This window comes from Galeopterus variegatus, unplaced genomic scaffold (genome assembly GCF_000696425.1).
Source record: "Galeopterus variegatus unplaced genomic scaffold, G_variegatus-3.0.2 Scaffold1507, whole genome shotgun sequence".
Lineage (NCBI taxonomy): Eukaryota > Metazoa > Chordata > Mammalia > Dermoptera > Cynocephalidae > Galeopterus > Galeopterus variegatus.
Genome location: NW_007727618.1, coordinates 298,148 through 321,553, shown reverse-complemented (window position 1 = coordinate 321,553; position 23,406 = coordinate 298,148). Strand labels below are relative to the sequence as shown.

The 23,406-nt window shown below is 36.9% G+C and overlaps 1 protein-coding gene across 1 annotated transcript in view; it reads left to right on the top strand.

The window, feature by feature from the left end:
- AK9 (adenylate kinase 9) overlaps window positions 1–23,406 on the top strand; it is a 129,285-nt gene that overhangs the window by 69,012 nt on the left and 36,867 nt on the right. Inside the window, exons 23-27 of the mRNA XM_008577430.1 lie at window positions 8,524–8,736; window positions 11,789–12,049; window positions 13,526–13,650; window positions 19,367–19,586; window positions 23,070–23,135. Coding sequence (XP_008575652.1) covers window positions 8,524–8,736; window positions 11,789–12,049; window positions 13,526–13,650; window positions 19,367–19,586; window positions 23,070–23,135 — 885 coding nt within the window. The remainder of the gene's footprint in view (window positions 1–8,523; window positions 8,737–11,788; window positions 12,050–13,525; window positions 13,651–19,366; window positions 19,587–23,069; window positions 23,136–23,406) is intronic.

The window sequence follows — 23,406 nt, the reverse complement described above, 5'->3', positions numbered from 1 at the left end:
TGGGAATACAAGGTAAAATTTTGGCATCCACTCAGAGATTACCAGACCTGTAAAGAGACAGGAAAATATGACTCATAATGAGGAGAAAAATTGATCAATTGAAACTAATCCAGAACTGACAAAGATGTTATAATGAGCTGACAAGGATATTAAAATAGTTGTTACAACTATATTCTATAAGTCCAAAAAGTTAAGCAGAAGAATAGAAGATCTAATAAAAACCTAAATTGAACTTTTAGGATTGAAAAGTACAATATATGGAAGGAAATATACATTGGATGGGATGATGGTAGTTTAGCCATTGCAGAAGAAAAGATTAGTGAACTTGAAGAAATAACAATAGAAACTATTCAAAATGAAATAACAGAGGGAAAAAAATCCTGAAAAAAATGAGAAGCACATCAGTGATGTGTGGAACAACTTCAAGCAGCCTATTGTGCATATAATTAGAATCCACAAAAAGTGTATGTTGAGGGGAGAGAGAAAAAATAGTTGAAGAAATAGTGGCCAAACATTTTCCAAATTGGGAAGAAATTGCAAATTCTCAGAACCAAAAACCTCAAGGAATCCCAAGCACAAGAAACATTAAGAAAATCTCACCAAGCACATGATATTCAAATTGCTCAAAACCAGTGTTAAAGGAAAATCTTAAAAGCAGCAAAAGAAAACACATGCCACATACACAGGAACAAAGATAAGGATAGTGGCATATTTCTCATCAAAAACAAAGCAAACAAAAAGAGAATGGAGCAACATCTTTAAAGCATGAAGGAAAAAAAAAAAAATCACCCTAGAATTCTATGCCCAGTGAAATTGTCTTTTTAAGACAAAGGCAAATTAAAGATTTTTTCAGACATACAAAAGCTGAAAGAAAAAAGCTAGGCACTGGTGGCTTCTTTAATGAATTCTGCCAAACAGGAAGAAATAACACCAATTCTACCCAAACTGTTCCAGAACACTGAAGAGGAGGGCATACCTCCCAACTCATTCTGTTAGATCAGCATTTTTCCAATACCAAAACCAAAGACTTGAAAAGGAAAAAGAAAAAGAAGAACAAACTACAGACTAATGTCTCTCATTAACATAGATACAGAAATTCTTAAGAAAATTTTAGCAAATCACATCCAAAAATTTACAAAAAGAATAATATATCATGACCAAGTGGGGTTTATCCCAGAAATTCAAGGTTAGTCTAACATCTGAAAAGTAATCAATGAATTCATCATATTAACAAACTAAAAAAAAAAAAAAAAGTTCATCTCAATAGATGTAGGAAAAGCAATTGACAAGATCCAACATCTATTAGTGACTTAAAAAAAAAAAAGAAGAGAACTTCCTCAGCTTGATAAAGGGTATCTATGGAAAATGTAGACCTAACACATAACATCGTATTTAATGGTGGAAGTCTGAATGCTTTTTCCCTAAGATCAGAACAAGGCAAGGATATTCACTACCAGCACTTTTATTCTACATTATACGAGGTTTGGCCACTGCATTCAGACAAGAAAAAGAAATAAAAAGCATCCAGATTGAAAAGGAAGAAGGAGCTATCTTTATTTATATGGTAAGCTGAATAATGAATGGCACCCCAAAGGTGTGCACGTCCCAATCTGTGAATCGTTACCTTGAATGTTACATGTAATGTTCCCTGGCAAAAGGGACTTTGTAGATGTGATTAAATTCAGAATCTTGAGATGAAGAGATTATCCTGGACTATCCAAGTGGACCAATGTAATCACAAAGGCCCTTATAAGAGAGGCAGGTGTTGAGAGAGAAAATACTTTGACGCTGGCTTTTAAGATGGAGAAAGGGGTCATGAGCAGACTCTAGAAGCTAGAGAGGCAAGAAATGGATTCTCCCCTGGAGCCGCCAAAAGGAGCTAGCCCTGTTGACACATTGATTTTAGCCACATAAAACTCACCTTGGGCCTCTGATCTCCAAAGCTGTAAAAAAAAATAAATGCTTGTTATTTTAAGCCACAAAATGTGTGGTAATTTGTTAAGTAGCAATATGAAATTAATACACGTAGGTAGAAAAACTAATGGAATCAACAAAAAAAGGTTTGAGGATATAAAGTCAATATATAGAAATAAATTTTATTTCCATATACATAAGCAATAAACAATCAGAAACTGATTTTTAAATACCTTTTAAAATAGCATCAAAAATATGCAATACTAAGGAATAAATTTGGCAAAAGATATCCAGGGACTGTACACTAAAATCTATAGAACTGTGCTGAGAAAAATCAAAAGTGGCCTAAATAAAATGGGCAGATAGATATACCATGTTTATGGATCAGAAGACTTAATATTGTTAAAATGTCAGTTCTCTCCAAATTTATCTATAGATTTCACATAATCAAAATTAAAAACCCAGCAGACATTTTTGTGGAAATTTATAAGCTGATTCTAACATTCATATGGAAATGCAAAGTGCTTAAAGTAACCAAAACAATTTTTTAAAAGAATAACAAAGGAAGAGAACTAATAGTATTTGATTTCAAGGTTTATTAATTATGAAGCTACAGTTATCAAGGCAGTACCATTTGGTATAAGACAAATAGATTAATAGCATAACAGAGAGTCCAGAAATAGACCCACATATATACAAACAACTGGTATTGACAAATGCACAGAGACAATTCAGTGGGAAAAGGACAGTCTTTTCAAGAAATAGTGCTGGAACACTTGGATATCCATATGCAAAACTTTGAATCAAAACCTTATACGATATACCAAAATTAACTCAAAATGGGTCATAGACCTAAATTTAAAGGTTAAAACTATAAAACTTTTATAAGAAAACATAGGAGGAAGTCTTCAAGACCTTGGATTAGGCAAAGATTTTTTAGACTTGACACCAAAAGCAGAATCCATAAAGGAAAAAAATTGTTAAATTGGACTTCATCAAAATTAAGAACTAAGCTATTCAGGAAAAAATACTATTAAGAGAATGAAAAGATAAACCACAAACTTGGATAAAGTATTCGTAAAAAAAAAATTGTTAAATTGGACTTCATCAAAATTAAGAACTAAGCTATTTAGGAAAAAATACTATTAAGAGAATGAAAAGATAAACCACAAACTTGGATAAAGTATTCGTAAACCACATATCTGATAAAGGCCTTGTACCAGAATATGTAAGGAACTCTTAATACTCAATAAAAAACAAACAATCCTATTCTTTAAAATGGGCAAAAGACACAAGACACTTAACCACAGAATATGTACAGATGGCTAATAGGCACATGAAAAGATACTCAATCTCATTAGTCATTAAGGAAACACAAATTAAAATCACAACGAGATCGTGATTAGAATGGCTAAAATTAAAGACTGGCCTTACTGAGTGTTAATGAGGATGTGGAACAACTGGAGCTCCCACACACTGCTAGTGGGAACATAAACTGGTACAACCACTTTGTAAAACAGTTTGGCAGTTTCTTAAAAAGTTAAACATACACCTACTGTAGGATCCTGTCGTTCTACTTCTAGGTATTTATCCCAGAGAAAGGAAGACACATGCCCATTCAAAGACTTGTACATGAATGATCATAGGAGCTTTATTTGTAATAGCTCTAAATTGGAAACCATACAATGATCTATCAACATGTAGATAAACAAATTGTCATTATGTACACAATGGAGTAGTACTCAGCACAATATAAAAAATAAATAGAAGATACACTAATATATGCAAAAACCCAGATGAATCTCAAAATGATTCTGCTAAGTAAAAAAAGCCAGACTCTCCCCCTCCCCCAAAATGCATACTGTATGATTTCATTTTTATGAAATTCTAGAAAATGCAAACTAATCTATAATGACAGAACACAGTTCAAGGGTTGCCAGGGATGGGGCAAGCAGGAAGCAAATAGGGGCAGGAGGCAGGGATTACACATGAGCAAACTTTTGGAAGTGATAAATACATTCATTATCTTTATTGGTAATGGTATCACGGGTGAATAACTATGTGAAAACTTACCAAATTATGTACTTTAAATACATTCAGTGTTTTTAATGTCATTTATACCTCAATAAAGTGGTTAAAAATGCTAATGGTTATCTCTGAGTGATGGACTTAGAAGTAATTTTTATTTTCTAAGTACTTATCTATATTTTCTGATTTTTTAATATTAGAAATGTATCATTTTTACAACAGGAAAATTCAATAACAAAGACATTTCCCTTCACCAAACAAAATGTACAAAACAAACAACAAAACGAAACAGCCCTAATGCCACTGCAGAGTTCAGGAATCATACCAGGACACGCCCCGGCGTTTGTCCTTTCTCATCAGTCCTGCCTCTGCTTGGTGTGCCTTTCAGTCTGTAGGTTATTTCTGCATCTGTGGGAAACTAACTCTTGCCTCTCCTCCATCTCCTCATTTTTCTTCCTCCATAATACCTATTATTGGTTAGATCTCTTGGATCTGTCCGCCAAATATCTTTTCCCTCAAATTTTCCATCTCTTTGCACTTTTGCTCATGTACTTGGAGACGTCTTCCATTCAACCTTCAATTTAAGACATTCATTAGAGTCTCTAGAGTAGTATATTAGTTTTCTTTTCTTTTTCTTTTTTTTTTTGTCTTTTTGTCTTTTTCCGTGTCCGGCAACGGATCGCAACCCTCAGTGTTGCCCCCGGACCGGGGACTGGCAACGGGATCGCAACCCTCGGTGCTGCTCCTGCGCCTCGCTCAGCCAGTGAGCGGGAACCGGTCTGCATGTGGGATCCGAACCCTCGGGCGGGAGCGCCACCACATTTCCCAAGCGGCGCACTATCCAGTGCGCCACTGGGCCGGCCCCAGTATATTAGTTTTCTATCGGTGCTGTTACAAACTACCACAAACCTGGTAGCTTAAAACAACACAAATTATTGTACAGTTCTCAAGAGCACAGTCTTAACACAGCTAAAATCAGTGTTGGCAGTGAGTGCTGTGTTCCTTCCTCTAGGGGACAATTCTTGTCCTGTCTTTTCCCCTTCTGCAAGCCACCTGCATTCTTTGGCTACTGACCCCTTCCTCCATCTTCAAAACACATCACTTCAACCTCTGCTTTCCATCACTTCATCTCCTTCTTGTGATTATATTGGGCCCATCTGCATAATTTTCCCATCTCAAGGCGCTTAATCACAAATGCAGAGTTCCTTTTGCCATATAAGGTAACATATTCACATTCAGGGATCTTTGTGGGGGATCTTTTATTGTCTCCCACAAGTGGCCACTCTCTTTTTCAACTTATTTACATATTGTGTTGGTACTCCTGAACTCTTCGTAGTGTTTCCTTGAATCTCTATAAATGTTTTTGTTATTTTTCTATTAGGAAATTGTGTTTCTTCCATCTTTGTATTGCAGAGTTTTGTGGTCTCTTCTACCTGACTGATCTTTCAGTCTGCTAGGCTTACTTATATGTGCAGTTATTTTCTCTTTTTTCTTTTTTGTCTGTGTGCTTCAGGTCTGTTGCCAAAGTGCTTTAGGTGACAACATTCCCCAAAATTGTGAGTGGCAGAGTGACTTCTCTCCCCATAGGTCAGGAGTATGGGAGCAGATAGACCACCTGTCTGTTGCTGAGGATTGAAACAAGCCCCATTCCCTGGATTCCCCATGCTTGTCTGGATTCAGGGTCAAGGAGGCGTCCTCCACCCATACAGCTCTTACTTAGTCTTTTGCAGACCAGAGAGACCAGAAACACTGCTGGGTGGTCATTACTGATGCTAACATTCACCAGGAAACCTAAAGATTTCTGCAAACAAAATTCCTCCTAGGACTTGTCATCTGAATATGCTCGTCCCTCTGATATTTGTCTCCAGGCTCTCATCCAGCCCATAGTGGTAGACAGTGCTGTCCAGTTGCCTCCCCGGAGACCTCTGGACACCAGCCACCTGCCCCAGCAGTTATTTAGCACTGAGGAGTTAGTTGACAGAGAAAGGAAGGGAGTGTCCAGTCATCACCTCAGAATCAAGGGATTCTGACCCCTTCCACCATCAGCACCACACATACTCATCACATTCTGTTTTTAAAATTCATTTAAGGATAATTCCAGGCCAACCCATGATAATGAAAAGCTGGCGTCAAAAAATGTAGGTCATTTATAACCATTAGCTGTAAAAACAAAATGACTTCAGTGGATCAAGATGTAAAAGGCAAACACTGACAGAAAAGAAGAAATGACATTCTGAATATCAGTAAAAGTAGAACTCAAGAAGAAATGCATTAAATCAAAGAATGATAACTCTAATCAATAATTAATCAACAGACAATACTAATTCTAATACTAATCCGTTATACTAATTTAAAAAATAATGAATCTAAGCAGTACTCATATAACATTTTTAAATCCTTACATACAAAATAGTAGCATCAAATATATATGAAACAAAATCTTAGAAACACAGAGAATATGATGCTACTGCAATATGATCATAGTGGATTCCTTTAACATGTCTCAGAATTGACAGGTCACATAGGCAAAAAGAATGTAATGAGGATTTGAAAAATACCCTACATAAACTTGCTCTCATAGAGAGCTCTGTACCCATAGAGAATGAATATTTTCTTTAATGCTCATGTAGTAGTTGATAAAGACAATCACAATAAATTATAAAAAGTAGAAATCTTGCAGACCATATTCTCTGATCACAATGCAAAAAACAAAAAAATTAAACCCAAAAGACTAGCACTTCCCCATTCCTTCAATATAAACCCTTGAAATTTTTTAAATATATAGACTTTTTTTTCTAAATGATAGTGGTTAAATAAGAAATCAATAATGAAACCATAGACTAAACATGAATCATAATTTTAGAATCACACATAAAAGCTTTGTGGTATGACAGAAGTAAAAATTTAGAGTTGCCAGATAAAATATACAATACCCAGTTAAATTTGAATTTCAGATAAATGAATAATTGTAATGCATGGCATATACTTATACTGAAAAATTATTTTTTTATCTGAAATTCAAATATAATTGGAGAGCCTGTATTATTATTCACTAAGTCTGGCAACCCTAGTTTAAATGCATTTATTGAAAAACAAGAAAGACCAGAAAAAAATAATTAGGCATTCAACTCAAGAATATAAAAAATAGCACAACAAAGTAAACCAAAAGAAAGTACGTAGAAGAAGATTAAAGGCAAAAATTAATCAAATAGGAAAAAAAGATAAAATAAAAACAGTAGACCTAATTTTGAAAAATGAAAAGTTGGTTCACTGACAGCAATAAAATAGACAAACTTCTGGCAAGTTGAATCAGGTAAAAAGAAGCAATAAATAACATTTAAAACAAAAATGGGTATATAATCAGATCAAAAATAGGGTTGTTTTAAGGTAAAGAGACTTTATACTAATAAATTTAAAAGTCAAGGTAAAAAGGGTTTTAACCCCAAAAATCAATTATTAAAATTTGTTTAGGAAGAAAGATCAAAGCTAAATAAAAATAACAGAGGGAGGGGAAGAGTTTATAGGTCATTTTTAATATACCTTCATTGATTAGATAATTCCTATATTGTTTAAACTATTCCACATCATAGAAAAAAATCAATACTTCCCAGCACATTTTGAAGCTTGCATAGCCTGATACCACACTGAACAAGAACGGTGCAAGGAAAGTACAGATTAGTCTCGTTTTTGTATCTTTACAGAAAGTTGTTCATCATATCTTGTTTTGTGAAAAGCATGTTGTAGAATAATTATGCAAAGTATTCCGCTTGTATTTTTTTTACAATACTATATTTGTGCCTAAATATATTCCATTTTTATATGCCTATTGGTAGGATTACTTAGAAAAAAGGGTCTGGAAGGATACTCATAACACTATTAAGAATGTTAACATAGTATTGAAAGGAAAAAGCCTAGAGGAGATTTTCACTCTTTATACACTGTGATGTGTTTTGAATATTTTTACAGTAGGCATATATTTTATAACATTAAATAAAGCTTTTCAAAATGTATTTCCATTGCTGTAAATACTTGGAAGAATCCTTAAAGGATTTTACATATAGTTTCTTTATCACAAATGAAAATACATTTTACATCTTCAATTGAACTAAATAAAATATTTCCAAACTATTTTTTGATCATATATCCACATAATAGGAAACAAAGCAAATACTGAGGCGTCTCCAATTTAATTTGCAATGGGTAAGAAGTTGTGACTCTCACTCAGCTTTTACTCCTTGGAAATAATTTTATTTTAGAAACTGACCTCTCAGTGACCCTGTACCTGCACATCCTGGAGTTTTTCATTACACCTAAGTCTGCAGAGGGCTGGGAACACCTTAATTCTCAGTGCTGCTTTATTTTCTTTATGAAAATAAGGAAATTTAGGATGTGAATTTAGAGGGATACAAGAAACAGATCTTTTAAATTAATTAAAATAGAGACTGGTCTTTTGTGGATTGTTTTAAAGTTGCATCATTATAGATTAAATATTATTCAAGATGCATTTTTTAAAAATTCTCTGTAGTATTTCATCAAAATTCTTTTTAATAATGTTCTCCAATCTTTGAATAATATTTCTAGAATGAAGAAAGAATTAAAGAGAAAAGGAGGCATTTGGGAGATACAAAGCATTTTTGTCCAGTGGTTCTCAAAGAAAACTTCGTCCTACAACCAGGAAACACAGAAGAAGCAGCTAAATATCGAGAAAAGGTCTACTACTTTTCAAGTCCTGAGGCTAAAGAAAAGTTTTTGGAGCATCCTGAAGACTATGTGGCTCATGAAGAACCATTAAAGGTGAAAACAGTATTTCTAAAAAGACAGATATGAAGTGCTGGTTTAACACAGTCATTACTGTAAAAATCAAAACAGATAATCATCTTATGTTATATTCCAAAAAGTTGTTCTTTGAACTTGGATATTTTCACTATGTTGTTATATCAGATCGGGGACTTTATTATTAAGTAAAATAATGGAGGTTGGTGATAAGTCCTTAAAAAAGTACTCCAGAGCTGAAGTAAAAAGACACAGCTGGATTTATTGCTCACTATCTAACTTAATGGCCAGCTATGTTGGTTAGTTTTTCTGAGCAGAGCAGGCTGATGACCTTGTAGAACATTTTTGGGAAGAGTGGAATTCAGGGTCTGGTGGATTTTCAGAGGCATAAGTGGGTTGACATCATCTGTGGAAGTGTGATTACTCAGGTGAGTTGACTGCTTCACACTCAGAGGAATGTTACAGGTAAGTCCATCCCTGACTGGTTGATTTACAGGAGTGAGAGCTGACACCAATTGTTGGATCGCAAACATTGAGTTTGCCAGGGACATTTCCCTTCCCTACCCAGCTACCTTAATACCCTCTGAGTTCCAGACCGCTCTAGCTGCCAGACATTTATCCTGTGGATGAGTGAGGTGTTATTCCAGCAATTTTATCACTGAGGGATTTAAAATGCAATCCAAAAGTACGGTGTGAGACTGCAGCTACATAATTTCATAGCAGTCTATTTTTATTATTCGCCAGTCCATTTTTCATTATTTTTCTCAAGTGATGCATCAATTAACTTGTCACATGCCCAGTTCTTGAACTAATGATGGCAGCAATTTCTCTGGAAGCATATAAACTAAGAGTGATGAAGGGTGGTCACCCAGAGGGAGATCCAGATATAATTAACCGAAGAAGGGTGAATAAATGCTGTGTGGCAAAATCAACAGCTTTTAACAGCATGTCTTCTGTTGTTTTTGTGGGGTTTTTTATATCCTTGTTCTGCTGAAACACATCTTTAGCCAACTTGTATATCTGAAGTCTCATTCTTTAGTTCTCATATATGTTTGATAGTTTTACAAACATGGATTTCTAGGTTGAAAATCCTTTTTCTCTCAGAACATTAATGATATTGCATTATTGTGTGCAAGCATCCAGTGTCGCTGGACTGATTTTCATTTTTTGTAGGTAATTTCTTTTAAAAAAATATCTGTATGCTCTAAGGTCTTCTTTTCACTGTTGGCGTTCCTGAAACTGGGTTTATTTTTTATGCATTGTACTGGATACACAGTGCATGTTTATTCTGAAATTACATCTTTTCCTAGAATCCTAGAATTTCACAGTACTCTTGAACTTTTTACCACTAGAGAAAAGAAAGAGCATCATATTTTTAATCTCTATAAGCTCCTTCTTTTCTCTGATAGATCTTTTTTCAAATATCCTCTTTGTCTTTTATGAACTTGCTCTCTTCTTAAACTTTTTTTTTTTTTGTCCTTTTTGAGACCGGCCGCACCGCGCTCAGCCAGTGAGCGCTGTGAGCGCACTGGTCATCCCTATATAGGATCCGAACCCGTGGCAGGAGAGCTACTGCGCTCCCAGCGCCACACCCTCCCGAGTGTCATCTTTTTTAAAGATGACCGGTAAGGGGATCCCTTGACTTGGTGTTGTCAGCACCACGCTCTCCCACGTGAGCTAACTGGCCATCCCTGTATGGGATCCGAACCCGTGGCCTTGGTATTATCAGCACTGCACTCTCCCAAGTGAGCTAACCGGCCATCCCTGTATGGGATCCGAACCCGTGGCCTTGGTATTATCAGCACTGCACTCTCCCAAGTGAGCCACGGGCCAGCCCTCTCTTCTTAAACTTTTTTCTTTTTTCCTTTTTTTTTTTTTTTCCTTTTTGTCTTTTTTTCGTGTCCGGCAACGGATCTCAACCCTCAGTGTCGCGCCCGTACCGGACCGGGACCGGCAACGGGATCGCAAACCTCGGTGCTGCGCCCGCACCCCGCTCGGCCAGTGAGCGGGAACCGGTCTGTATGTGGGATCCGAACCCTCGGCGGGAGCGCCACCGCACTCCCAAGCAGCGCACTGTAGCAGTGCGCCACCGGGCCGGCCCCAAACTTTTTTCTTTTTTAATTTTATTTTGTCAATGTACAATGTGGTTGATTATTGTGGCCCATTACCAAAACCTCCCTCCCTCCTCTCCCTCCCCCCTCCCTCTCAACAACCCCATATCTGTTCTGTCCTATCAACTTCAAGGAATTGTAATTGTTGTGTCTTCTTCCCTTAAGCCTCTTTTTTAAAAAAATTCTTCCCTGTTCCTTGAATTACCCAACTTCTGTTTCTTCTGTATGTCTCTGGTATACTTTTTCCCTACATCTTTGTACTTTTCTCTGAACATTTCATTCACATGGACAAAAAGTGGTGAGGCTATGCTCCTTGCTTCTCTTGAAATCCATTATTTCCCTTTTCCCTTGCAAAAACTCCAGCCCCTTTGAGGCTTATCACCACCAAGATATATCATTGACCCCTCTCTTTGTTGCTGTCATCTACCAATTTCATAGTATTTCTCCACATTAACAGAATACTTGGCCGCTGCTTTGTCCCAACTCTCACCATTGTTCTTGACAATTTCAGCATCCAATGGATGATCCATACAACTGTGGGTTCTCTGGCTTCAGGCTTCCTCGTCTCCAGTATGGAGATCACAGGAATTAATGGGGTTTCATTATCAATGAGCTTTTTGTTTGGTAGAGAATTTTTTTTAATTATGCTAAAAAATTAACTATCCATTCTTCATTACCTTTTTTAAAAAACAAAACTAATTAAATTTTATTTTATTAAATGCTTTTTTGGCATATGATACCAAGATGATCTTATGGTTGTCGATGTTACCTGAGGACCACTGTTGATGCAACGAATTATGTTAATTGATATTCTAATACTTAAACATCTTCAAATTCATGAATTGGTAATTCCTACTCAATCTTAGGGAGGGCAGTTAATAAACCTTATGTTTTCTAAATTACACAAAACTTTCCTTTCTTCACTCTCTCTCTGCCCCTCCCTGACCCGTCCCGTGTGTCAGGCTCCTCCATTAAGAATATGCCTTGTGGGTCCACATGGCTCTGGCAAAACCGTGTGCGGAAGACAGTTGGCAGAAAAATTGGACATTTTTCACATTCAGTTTGAAGAATTTCTTCAGGAAAAATTAATGCTCAAAACTGAAAAGAGAGTCGATTCTGAATTTGAGGAAGATTCTGAGGAAGAACAAGTTGCAAAACAAGAACTCGAAGAGCTTGCAATTCAGGCCAATGTTAAAATTGAAGAAGAAAATTCAAACAAGCAGGTAGTAATATTAATCTCTTTGCAGATAGATGTACTTACTGATGTTACTTTGGGGAAGTAGATGAGAAGTAATGTAAAACTCTACACAGTTCCTAAGAAGAGAAAAAAATTAGCCCATAAAAGTCATTTAAAGAGTCATCCTTCCCATATGTTAAATACACATCTTACTGCTCATCTAGAATATGAAATACTGAGTTTTACATGACTCCAATAAAAATCAGAAAACGTTTCCCTGACAAAACTGTTGCATAGCATTTATTTGGGGCTATGTTGTTTGATATGTTTCACCTAGACAATAAGTTTTTCCATTATTGTGTTCTCTGTTTCCTATAAAATATCATAAAAATCCACCCCAGTGACAACTGGGATCTCAAAATACTAATTTCTAATGGTGTCTTATCAGAAAGTTTGTATGCGTCTTTTAGATGGTTTCTATCCAGAATTGTAAAAAGAAAATTCTTAATTCTAACTCACATTTTAACCATTTCTTATATAGCTAGATTATTTTTTTCTCAAATGATCCCTTTTCAATGGATCGAGATACAACTATGTGTGTAACACTTAAAGTTGGAGCAGGGTGGGATAGTGACATGTGGTATCCTAAACATATTCTTTAAATGTTTTCCACCTATATTTAGTAGAATCAGAGAGAAACTGATATTCCATTAACTTAAAAAAAAATGTATGTAGATCCAGATTTTTAAATTTAAGAGGTCTAGATTTTAAAATGCAACAAAATGTTTCCTGCGTTTCTATAGTTTCATGTTTGGTTTTCTTTTGTTTTCTGAATCATTTGACTTCTCAGGAGACAAATTAAGGGATTTTATGTTTTAGATAATAATAAAATTAACCCTGCTCCCTGGTGGGCAGATGGTCATACCTTACTCAGTTTCAGGATTTTGGATGTCAAAAGTACCCTGCAATAATATTTTCATTCTAGTAAGAACTGTTGTTTTTCACTATCTGTTCAATGATGATCCCACCTCAGACAGCGTTGATGTCAGAGAGTATGAGTTAATTATCACAGTATTTTCTGTTTGTTATTGTGGTGTTGTAATATCCTTATAGATTATATTTCAGATGGCTGTGTGGTTGGCCCACAGGATCGAGTTTGGAGATAATACTGCACAAATATAAGGTAGATGACAAAAATCAGTTAAGCCTTATAGGTGTGTGAGACAAAGTGAACTAGGTTTTAGCAAAAAGTATTGAGACATGACCCCAAGCCCATGTATGAAAATCAGTCATGTTATCATTAGTAACTCCTCCTAGCTATACATAGATACTATTTGTTATGTATGACCATATTAAATATGAGTTTGAAAAAAAAAGCTCAAATTTTTAAATGTTTACAGGCAACAGTATAAAAAAAGACCTCAGAGAAAAAAAGGTCTTATTCTAATGAACTATGTCATATAGTATTATTTACTAATATAGAGCTTTAAAACTTGTTTTATTTTCTGATTTTTATTTTTAGCCTCCAGAAGTACAACTTACAGAAGAAGAAGAAGCAATCAAATCAAATCTAACGGAAAACGAGTCATTGCCTGCTGAAATTCTTGAAGCAATTCTTTCTGAGTGGTGGTTTAAGGAACCAATACGGTACTTAATTTATGTAGGATTATACATTTATTGCTTTTATTTGCTTTATTCTTAAAAGTTAAAACGTAGTTCAACATAAATTTAAGGATGTTCTCCTTTATATTCATATAAACTGGTGATTCTCACTGGAGCTAAACATTAAAAATATCTGTGGAATTTTTAAAAAATACTGATGCCAGAGCCCCACCCAAAATAATTGATTCAGAATCTCTCAAGGTGTGAGACTGAGACCCAGGCATTCGTATCTTTGAGTGCCCCCAGGTGACCCTAATGTGCACTTGTAGCTGAGAACCTGTGTTCTAAACCCATGTACCCTAATGATGTGCTGGATTCTTCCCCTGTGGCCTTTTAACAATTACTGTTAAGACCAATTAATAGCTGTACATAGTGTTATCCCTTTACCAAATGCTAGAAACAATCCTAACCCCTGACAGGACAACTTTAAGAATCTTTAGGTCATAAGATTTTAAAACTTCACCTTGATTTCCTAACAAGAATCTCTTGGCTTGATATCCACCAGAAGAAAGTGAAATTATATTTCCAATACTATTTATAGCACAAAACATTCATGTGTGGAACATACCATGTGCCAGGTACTGTTTGACTGTGTTTTATTCATATTAACTTACTTAATCCTTACAACAACCCTATAGGGTAGAAACTTTTACTATCTCATTTTGGATATAACGAAACTATTAGTCCATTTTTGTTGCTTATAACGAAATACCTGAAACTGGGTGATTTATAAAGAAAAATGACATTTATTCCTTACAGTTCCTGAAACTGGGAAGTCCAAAGTCCATCTGGTGGTGGCAACAGTGACCCAGGGTTCTCACATTGCAAGATGGTGGAAGCAGAAAGAGCAGAGAGAGAGACAGACTCTCCTCTTCTTTTAAAGCCCTCAGGACCATGCCCCTGACCACCATTTTTAATCCATTCACTATTGCAGGGTCCTACAATCCGATCACCTCTTGAGGCTCCACCTTTCAATTACTACAATAGGATTTCCCACCCTCTTAACAGTCACAGTGGGGACCAAATTTCTAATACATAAAACTAGGGGGACACAAATTCAAGCTTCAATGAGTTTTGGGGGGACATAATTCAATCCACTACATTCCACCCCTGGCCTCACAAAACTCATGTTTTTCACATGCAGATAATTTCATTTCATTCCCAAAAGCTTTAACTTGTTTCAACTCAAAAGACCAAAGCTCAAAGTCCCATCTGAAAAATCAAAAAAAAGTTATCTACTTTCAAGATACAATGGTGGGACAAGCATTGGATCCTTATACCCATTCCATAAGGGAGAAATAGGCCAAAAGAAAGGATAACGGGTCCCAAACAAGTCTGAAACCCTGCCAGACAGGCATTAAATCTCAAAGCTGGCGAATCAGATGCTTTGACTTCATGTTCGATGTCTTCTGCACGCTGGTGTAGGGGTTGGATCCCCAAGTCCTTGGGCAGTTCTGCTTCTATGGCTTTCTCAGGCCACACTTCAGCTCTCACAGCCTGGCATCAGATGCTGGTAGCTCCACAGGTCTGGGGTCTCCATGGCTGTCCCGCTCTCTTGGCTCCACTAAGCACGGCGCTGATGGGGTTTCTCTGCTGCAACTCTGACTCCACATTTCCACTAAGCATTGCTCTAGCGAAGGCTGTCTAGAGTGATTCCACCCCTGTGACAGATCTCTTCCAGGGTCCCCAGACTTTTCCATACATCCTTTGATGGGGTGGAGGCTTTCAAGCCTCCAGAGCTCTGGCATTCTGCCAGCCTGCAGACCTAAAACCACATGGATGCTGCCAAGGTTTCCAGTTTGGATTTTACAAAGCTGCAGGTCCAGCCATACCTGGGGCCAATTTAGCCATGGCTGGAGCAGCCAAAGCAGCTGGGGTGCTGCTGCTGGAAGCAGCTTCCTGAGGTGGCCCTGAGCAGCAAGCCTGTGGAGAGCACCTCAGGTCTGTTCCCCAAAACCATTCTGTCTCCTTAGGCCTTTGTGCCTAAGGGTTGGCCCTAGAGGCTTCTGCAATGTCTTTAGGGCCTTTTTCTCCTTCTCTTGATAATCCCGTGCTTTTGTGTTAATCTTCTTAGTACCATTGAATTTTTCTTCTGAAAATGATCTTTGCTTCCCTACCAGATGGCCAGGCTGCAAATTTTCCAAATCTTTATACTCTGCTTCCCTTTTAAATTCTGGCTTTATGTCATGCATTTGCCTCCATAACTCAGCATAGGCTGTTGGAAGTAACCATGCAGCTTCTTTAATGCTTTGCTGATTAGAAATTTTTTCTGCCAAGTACTCTGGTTCACAACTCCTAAGTTCCAGCTTCCACGAAGTCCTACGGCATGGACACAGTGCAGCCAAATTCCTTGTCAGTTCACAGCAATGGTGATCTTTTCCCCAGTTTCTGATAAACTCCTTTTTATTTCTATCTGAGACTTCCTTAGAAGGGTCTTTACAGTCCATGTTTCTATCAGCATTCTGCTCGCCACCACATAACCAGTCTCTAAGACATTCCAAACTTTCCTTCGTCTTTTTGTCTTCTTCTGTGTCCTCCAAACTCCTCCAACCTTTCCTCAACACCCAGTTCCAAAGCCGTTTCCACATTTTCAAGTTTCTGTTATAAGCAACACCCCAACTCTCTACTACCAATTTTCTGTATAGTCCATTTTGTGTTGCTGTAATAAAATACCTGAGCGGGGTAATGTCTAAAGAACAGAGGTTTATTTGGCTTATGATTCTGGAACAACTGCATCTGGTGCGGGCCTCAGGCAGAAAGTGGCAGGCAGCCAGTGCAAGAGATCACATGGTGAGAGGAAGCAAGAGACAGAAGAGGTACCAGAGTCCTTTTAAACAACCAGCTCTCATAGGAACGAATAGAGCCAGAACTCATTCAGGACCACCCCCCATCCCTCCCCACAGGGACAGCATTAATCCACTCATGAGGGATCAGCTCCCATGACGCAAACAGCTCCTAACACTGCCACATTGGGGATCAGATTTCCACCTGAGTTTTGGCGGAGACAACACGTCCAAACTCTTGTGCCAGGTACTGTTTGACTGTGTTTTATTCATATTAACTTACTTGATCCTTACAACAACCCCATGGGGTAGAAACTTTTACTATCTCATTTTGGATATAAGGAAACTGAATCATAGAGAATTGAAGTGACTAGTCAGTTCCAGTGCTCCTGGTAGGTCTCTGGGCACTCTCTTCCACCTAGTCCCTGGCCTAAAGGAGTGAGTGGGATTATTAGTCATCAACTTTATTTTTAAGTTCTTGTTCCCTAAATTAGTTCAATAGTTGTAAGAAAGTTAGGCAGGTTATATGAGTTGCTCTTCATTAATTTAACTCCTAACCTCACACTGTACACTAAAAAATATAGATATATAGACATGGATACAGATATATAGATAGAGAGATGGATTGAAGAATTAAAAATGAAAAGTAGAATTGTAAAAGTCTAAACAAAATAGTTGAATATTATGCAACCATTAAGATTTATTATAATGAAAAATTTGTAATAGCATGAGAAAATGTTATTATGTAATGTTAAGTTAAAAGAGAAGGTACAAAACTATTTATAATATGATAGAGACATGGACACATAAAGAGCCAACTAGAAAGAAATAAAACAAAATGTCAATATCCTCTGGGATATGGGACTATTTTTGCCTTTTTCCATGCTTTTCTCCATTTTCCAATTTTACTGTTGTGAGATTTGTTGCTTTTATAATCAGAGGAAAATCAACACGTTTTAAAAAGGCATTAGTCCTGGAGAGATATAATAAAGGCCTGAACTAGGAGGTAATGGCAGAAATGGAAATGTGAGTACAGAGGGAGCATGCCAGGACTTAGCATATGTGAGAAGCAAAAGGGAGCTTGGGGAGAGGTCCAGATGTCTCTGAAGCTTGTCAACTGAGTGCTGGAGAGTCAGAAGGAAGAGAAGTTTGGATGGGGAACCATGAGTATGATTTTTGACAGTATAATGCATATATAATTCCTAAAGGCATTCAGATGGAGAAACTAAGCAGCTTTTGAAAATTCTGAATTTACACTCTGAAGGTTAGGTGTAGAGGTATAAAGATTGAAAGTGATTGACAAAAAGTGATAGCTGAAACAATAGGAAAAGTTCCTCCCAGAAGAGACTAGACAGAAGGCATCTCTAAAGAAAAGAACATATAGGGCTGGCCAGTTAGCACTGTTGATTAGAGTAAGGTGCTTGATAGAGTTTGGATGTGTTGTCCCCACCAAAACTCATGTGGAAATCTGATCCGCAGTGTAGCAGGGTTGGAAGATGAGTCATGGGGGCAGATCCCTCATGAATGGATTAATGCTTTCCCTGGGTGGTGGGGATCCTGAGTGAGACTTTGCTCTACTAGTTCCCACGAGAGCTGGTTGTTTAAAAGACCTTGGCACCTCCTCTCCCTCTCTTTCTGTCTCTCTCTGTGTCTCCCCTTCTCTCTCTCTCTCTCTCTCTCTCTCTCTCTCTCTCTCGCTTCCTCTCACCATGTGATCTGCTTGTACCTTTCTGCCTGCCACTTTCTGCCCTGAGTAGAAGCAGCCTGAGGTCCGTGCCAGATGCAGCTGTCCCAGAATCATAAGCCACATAAACTTCTGTTCTTTATAAGTTATCCAGTCTCAGGTGTTCTGTTATAGCAACACAAAATGGACTAATACAGTGCTGATAACACCAAAGCCCAGAGTTCGATCCCTGTATAAGCCAGCGGCCAAAAAAGAAAGAAAATGAACACATATTATGGCCAATATATGGCAAATTGCCCTCTTATTAAGAAAGGAAAATTAACATTTTTGAATTAACATCTTGGAAAGCTGAAACTGTCAAATGTTCATGAAGTCCTGTTCATATTAAGAAGAAAACATACATTTCAATACAAATATTTAAAACCAATATTGACTCTCTCAACTAAACAAAGCCAAGTTCTCAAAGCCTGATTGTTTTATAAGTACTCTCTAATGAAAATGTGTTAACGTTCCAGTTATTTTCACGATCCTTAAGTTTCATCATACTTGGGCGAGTCTGACAATCCTATTGAATATACTTATCTTATACATAGGAGCCAGGGCACATACATTTATAACTGTCATTGGTTGCAGAAAGATCCAGGGAATAGGACATGAATTGTGTCATGAAAGGAAGCGTCATTAAAAGAAAAATTACTAAAAGTGAGAGCACCCACTAAAAGTGGGCTGGCCAGGTGTACTCTTTACATAAAGGGCGACACATGCATTAGACTGGGCACTCCTCCCAAGCACAGAACTTATTTTCTTTTTTCCTATGATCTTCTTACAACTTTTAGTAACTTTCTAAATAGTAGTAAATGTCTGTAAACTGGTTGAGTACAATTTTATATTATAAATACAAATATAAAATACTATAATCTCATTACAATTTGATGTATTTGAGAGAAGAAATACCATGTATATAATTAGAAATATTAAAAGAAATAAAAGATACTAAAGTGAACTTTTTAAACTATTCACTACACATCTTATAGAGTTGAGATTTATCAATACTTTTTTCATTTTTAAATCCATCTTTATAAAATATTTTAAGTGAATAAAGTAAATTATGAAAAAAAACTATTCACTACACATCTTATAGAGTTGAGATTTATCAATACTTTTTTTCATTTTTAAATCCATCTTTATAAAATATTTTAAGTGAATAAAGTAAATTATGAAAATTTCTACCTAGTTCCACAGGTTTTATACTAGATGGTTTCCCACGATATCCCGAAGAGGCCCTGTTTCTGGGGGAGCGTGGGTTTTTCCCAGATGCTGCTGTTTTTATACAAGTTGATGAGCAAGATATTTCTGGTCGCCTCCTTCCTGCCCAAATTGAAAAGTGGAAAATAAAACAAAAGAAGAAATTAGAAAGGAAAAAACTCATCAAAGAGATGAAGGCAAAAATCAGGGTATGTATCATTAAAAACGCATGGAAATAAATCTGTTTAGCATCTATTTAAATTATAAAGCTGTCTTCAGAAAAATGTAGTTTTCAGATTTTAATATCACAGTAAGTATGAAAACATTTTTCACCAAATGGTTAGGCTATTTATAATAAGAGTTAAGAATTGTTTGAGGCTTTTGTGGTTATCAATGCATTAATGCTTCTCTCTCTAAGGCAAAATAAAAGATAGTGGTAAGTACCAAGCTTCCCTCCACCAGACACAGGAGCAAAGTAGAAGAGTCACCAAGCAGAGCAGGCCTTGAACACAAAGACATGAAACTTTCAGTGGACTTTTCCATTATCCATTTATCATGGCCATGTTAGCCTGTAGTGAAAACAGACCCACACACTAGTTTAGAACATAGTTTCCGAAACTATATTCTAAGGAGTATTTCATAAAATGTTCAAAAGTATCATAGGGAACCCAGCAGTTTCACTCCTAGGAATCTATCCAACAGATATTAAAACACATGTCCACATAAAAACTTGTATGTGAATGTTCATAACAGCATTGTTAATATTAGGCAGAAAGTGGAAACAACCTAAATGTCTATCAACTGATGAATGGACAAGCAAAAGGTGGTACATCCATTCCACCAAAAGGTGGAAAACCACTCGGCATTCAAAAGGAATGACCTATTGACACAAAATCAAAATGATTATGCTGAGTGACAGAGGTCAGGCAAAAAAAAAGAGTAAATACTGTACAATTCCATTTATATGACATGTCCTTAAAAGACAAATCTATAGATCTGTGCTGGGGTAGAAAGAGTGGGACTTTCGAATCAGGAGGCAGGAAGACCAAGGTGTGATGTAAGAGCAGTGATAGAATGTTTGAAGGGCTTACACTAAAGAGAGCTTGTAGTTCATCCACGTGGCCACAAGGGAAAGAATATATGTCTTTATTAGTAAGACTTTTCAAAAAGAACCAAGAGTGAAAGCAGTGAGGTCTTTGTCAATTCTTAAGCATAGTCTGGATGGACATTTGGCAGGGGTAGCATGGTGTAAGTGTTGGAGATACTAAGATTTAAATTGTTCAATACATTTTCACAACTCATTAAATTATAGACAACCAAACTATTAAGACTATGCAATTCCTCTTTCACTACTTGGATACTATTCTTTCCATCTTGGGGTTAGCCAGAGGAAATCCCTTCAAGGGCATTGCCGCCAAACATCCCTTTCCCCCACCACACTAAGATTGTATGTCCCAGGCTATCTCTATCCTACACAGAATCAAGGCAGGCAGAGCTCTTAACCATCAAGAAATATGGAAGTAAGGAGAGAGATGTGGGAAGATAGCTTCACACTGTTCTTAATGACATTCTTCCCTTTTCTGCTTCCTGCTCTCTCTGAATAAAATAGACCAGACTGTCTGCCAGGCAAGAAGTTCTGTAAGCATGAGAATAGAAAATAAAGAATCAAAGAGGGCATACCAAAGCACATTTGTATGTTGCCTCACTGTGGGAACTGGAACATCTAGACCAGTGCTGTCATCGAACTATCTGTGATGATGGAAATGTTCTAATATCTGTGCTGTCTAATACAGTAGCCACTAGCCACACATGTGGCTATTGAGCACTTGAAATGTGGTTAGTGTGGCTGAGAAACAAATGTTTAACTTTAGTTAATTTTAGTTAATTTGAATATAAATAGCCACAAGTGGCTAGTGGCTTCTGTATTTGACAGAACAGCTCTCGGGCAGTGAAGCCCCATCCTAGACATCACATGCTCTGAGAATTTTAGGGAGCTAGAGCAGGAAAGCGGCAGGCTTCAGGAGCTAGTTCTTAATCTCATGTATTTGCTCCTTCTTCTTCACACCCACTAACTCTGCCCTCATTTAGATCCTTCTAGCTCACACCGTCATTCCTGTCATGACCTCCTAAACATCCTTCCTGGCTTCATCTCTGCCCCCTCCAGGTTATTCTTCCGACTAACTCCAGAAGGATCTTCCTAAAACTCTATTTCCATCAAGTCACCTGTCTGAACTCCCAATCTTGGCCCAAACCCTCATTCTAACTATATTTCTCAGTTGGAACAAATACAAACCCTTCTCTGCAGCATCCAGCACACAATATGCTTTTGCAATCCATCCTTATCTAGGAATTTCTTAAACCATCCTTGCATTGTCCATGTGATATTCCATGAGTCAAACCCTCTGAATTTCCGTTAACTCATATAGAAGCCACACAATATGCTTTTGCAATCCATCCTTATCTAGGAATTTCTTAAACCATCCTCGCATTGTCCATGTGATATTCCATGAGTCAAACCCTCTGAATTTCCGTTAACTCATATAGAAGGGGCTCATACTGTCTGCCTTGCAGATATATTTTGAACAGAAAATGAAAGAATATATTTTATAGTGCTCAGGACAGTTCTGGCATCTGGCAGACACGCAGTAATTAGCTAAGCTTCGCTGACTACTTATTTGAGTGAAACGAGCAGAAGAAAAATAGACTCAGAATATGTATATGTGTTATTGTGTATAGTTTGTATTTCTTTGTGGTGTGTACTGTGGTCTTTATGTATGATGAAAACACACAGGAGATTGTGTTTTTACAACATTTAAAATACCTATGGTAAAACTATGTTTTAAAAAAGGAGATAATAGGAGTTTTTGTAAACTCTCACATTCTTAAGAGCTGTGGAATCTCTGGGGGCTCAAAAACCAAACGCTTTTGATTCGATTCAGTTTTATAATTCTTTCTACAAATATTTCTTAAGTGCCTGCAAGGTAAAAGTTCTAAGGAATATGCACTCAATAATTAGCAGACATAAGCACCAAGGTCCTGCTGACCTGCACCAGAACCCCAGAGCATGTCATCAGGCATCACTCTCATCTCCCATTATTGAAAGGGACTCCAAGTTGAAGAGTTCTGAGCCGACATGCCCCAGACCCAGAGGGGAGTTGGTTAGTGTTCACGCAAGCCTTGGAGACGTGTCAAAGGATCCAGTGCAATAGATTTAGAGGACCTGGAAAGACTGGAGAGCTATCTACACAACATGTCTATGACCGTATCCAAAATACACTTTCCTAATACGGACATATGTAGTTTTAGATTTGTTGGGCTATTATATTAAATAGTGTGATCAAAGATTACCAAACATTTACACCAAATTACCTTCAGGTATTCTCCATCTATGAAATCCACCTGACAAAAACAAACAAATGAGTAATAAATAAAAAGGAGTAAAAAATAAAACGGAGTTCTAAATTTGTGGAAAGAATGACTGCCCCAAGCCCTTCTGAAGGAAAATAGCTGATCAAGAGATCCAGAGGTGCAAGGATGCAAGCAATGTCATTACTGCCATCACACGCTTTCCTGGGAGTTCACCATCCTTCTGCCCAAGTGTTATTCCCACTTTGGAAAAAAATACATTAATACACAGAAAGCAATTTTTATCATTCTCCATTAAAATTTTTAAATGTCTCTTTCTTTAACAGGATGATATGATTGCTAAAAGAAGGGCTGAACTTATATTAGAGAAAGAGAAAAAAAGGAAAGGGGATGTAAGTAAATTTGTTTTGTTTTCTTCAAAATAGTAGGAGGGGGGTTAAGGAGAAATTGGTAAAGGGCCACAAAAAATGATTACATTATGTAATGATAGGTATAATAATTATCTTGATTTGAGGATCATGTATTACACACAGGTATTGATATTCAATGCTGTACCCCACAGATATGTACAATCAATTATGCTTCTATTGAAAATAAATTTTAAAAAAAGAGGAAAAGAAAGAATATCCATTATATATATAAGTATTATATATGTGTATATAA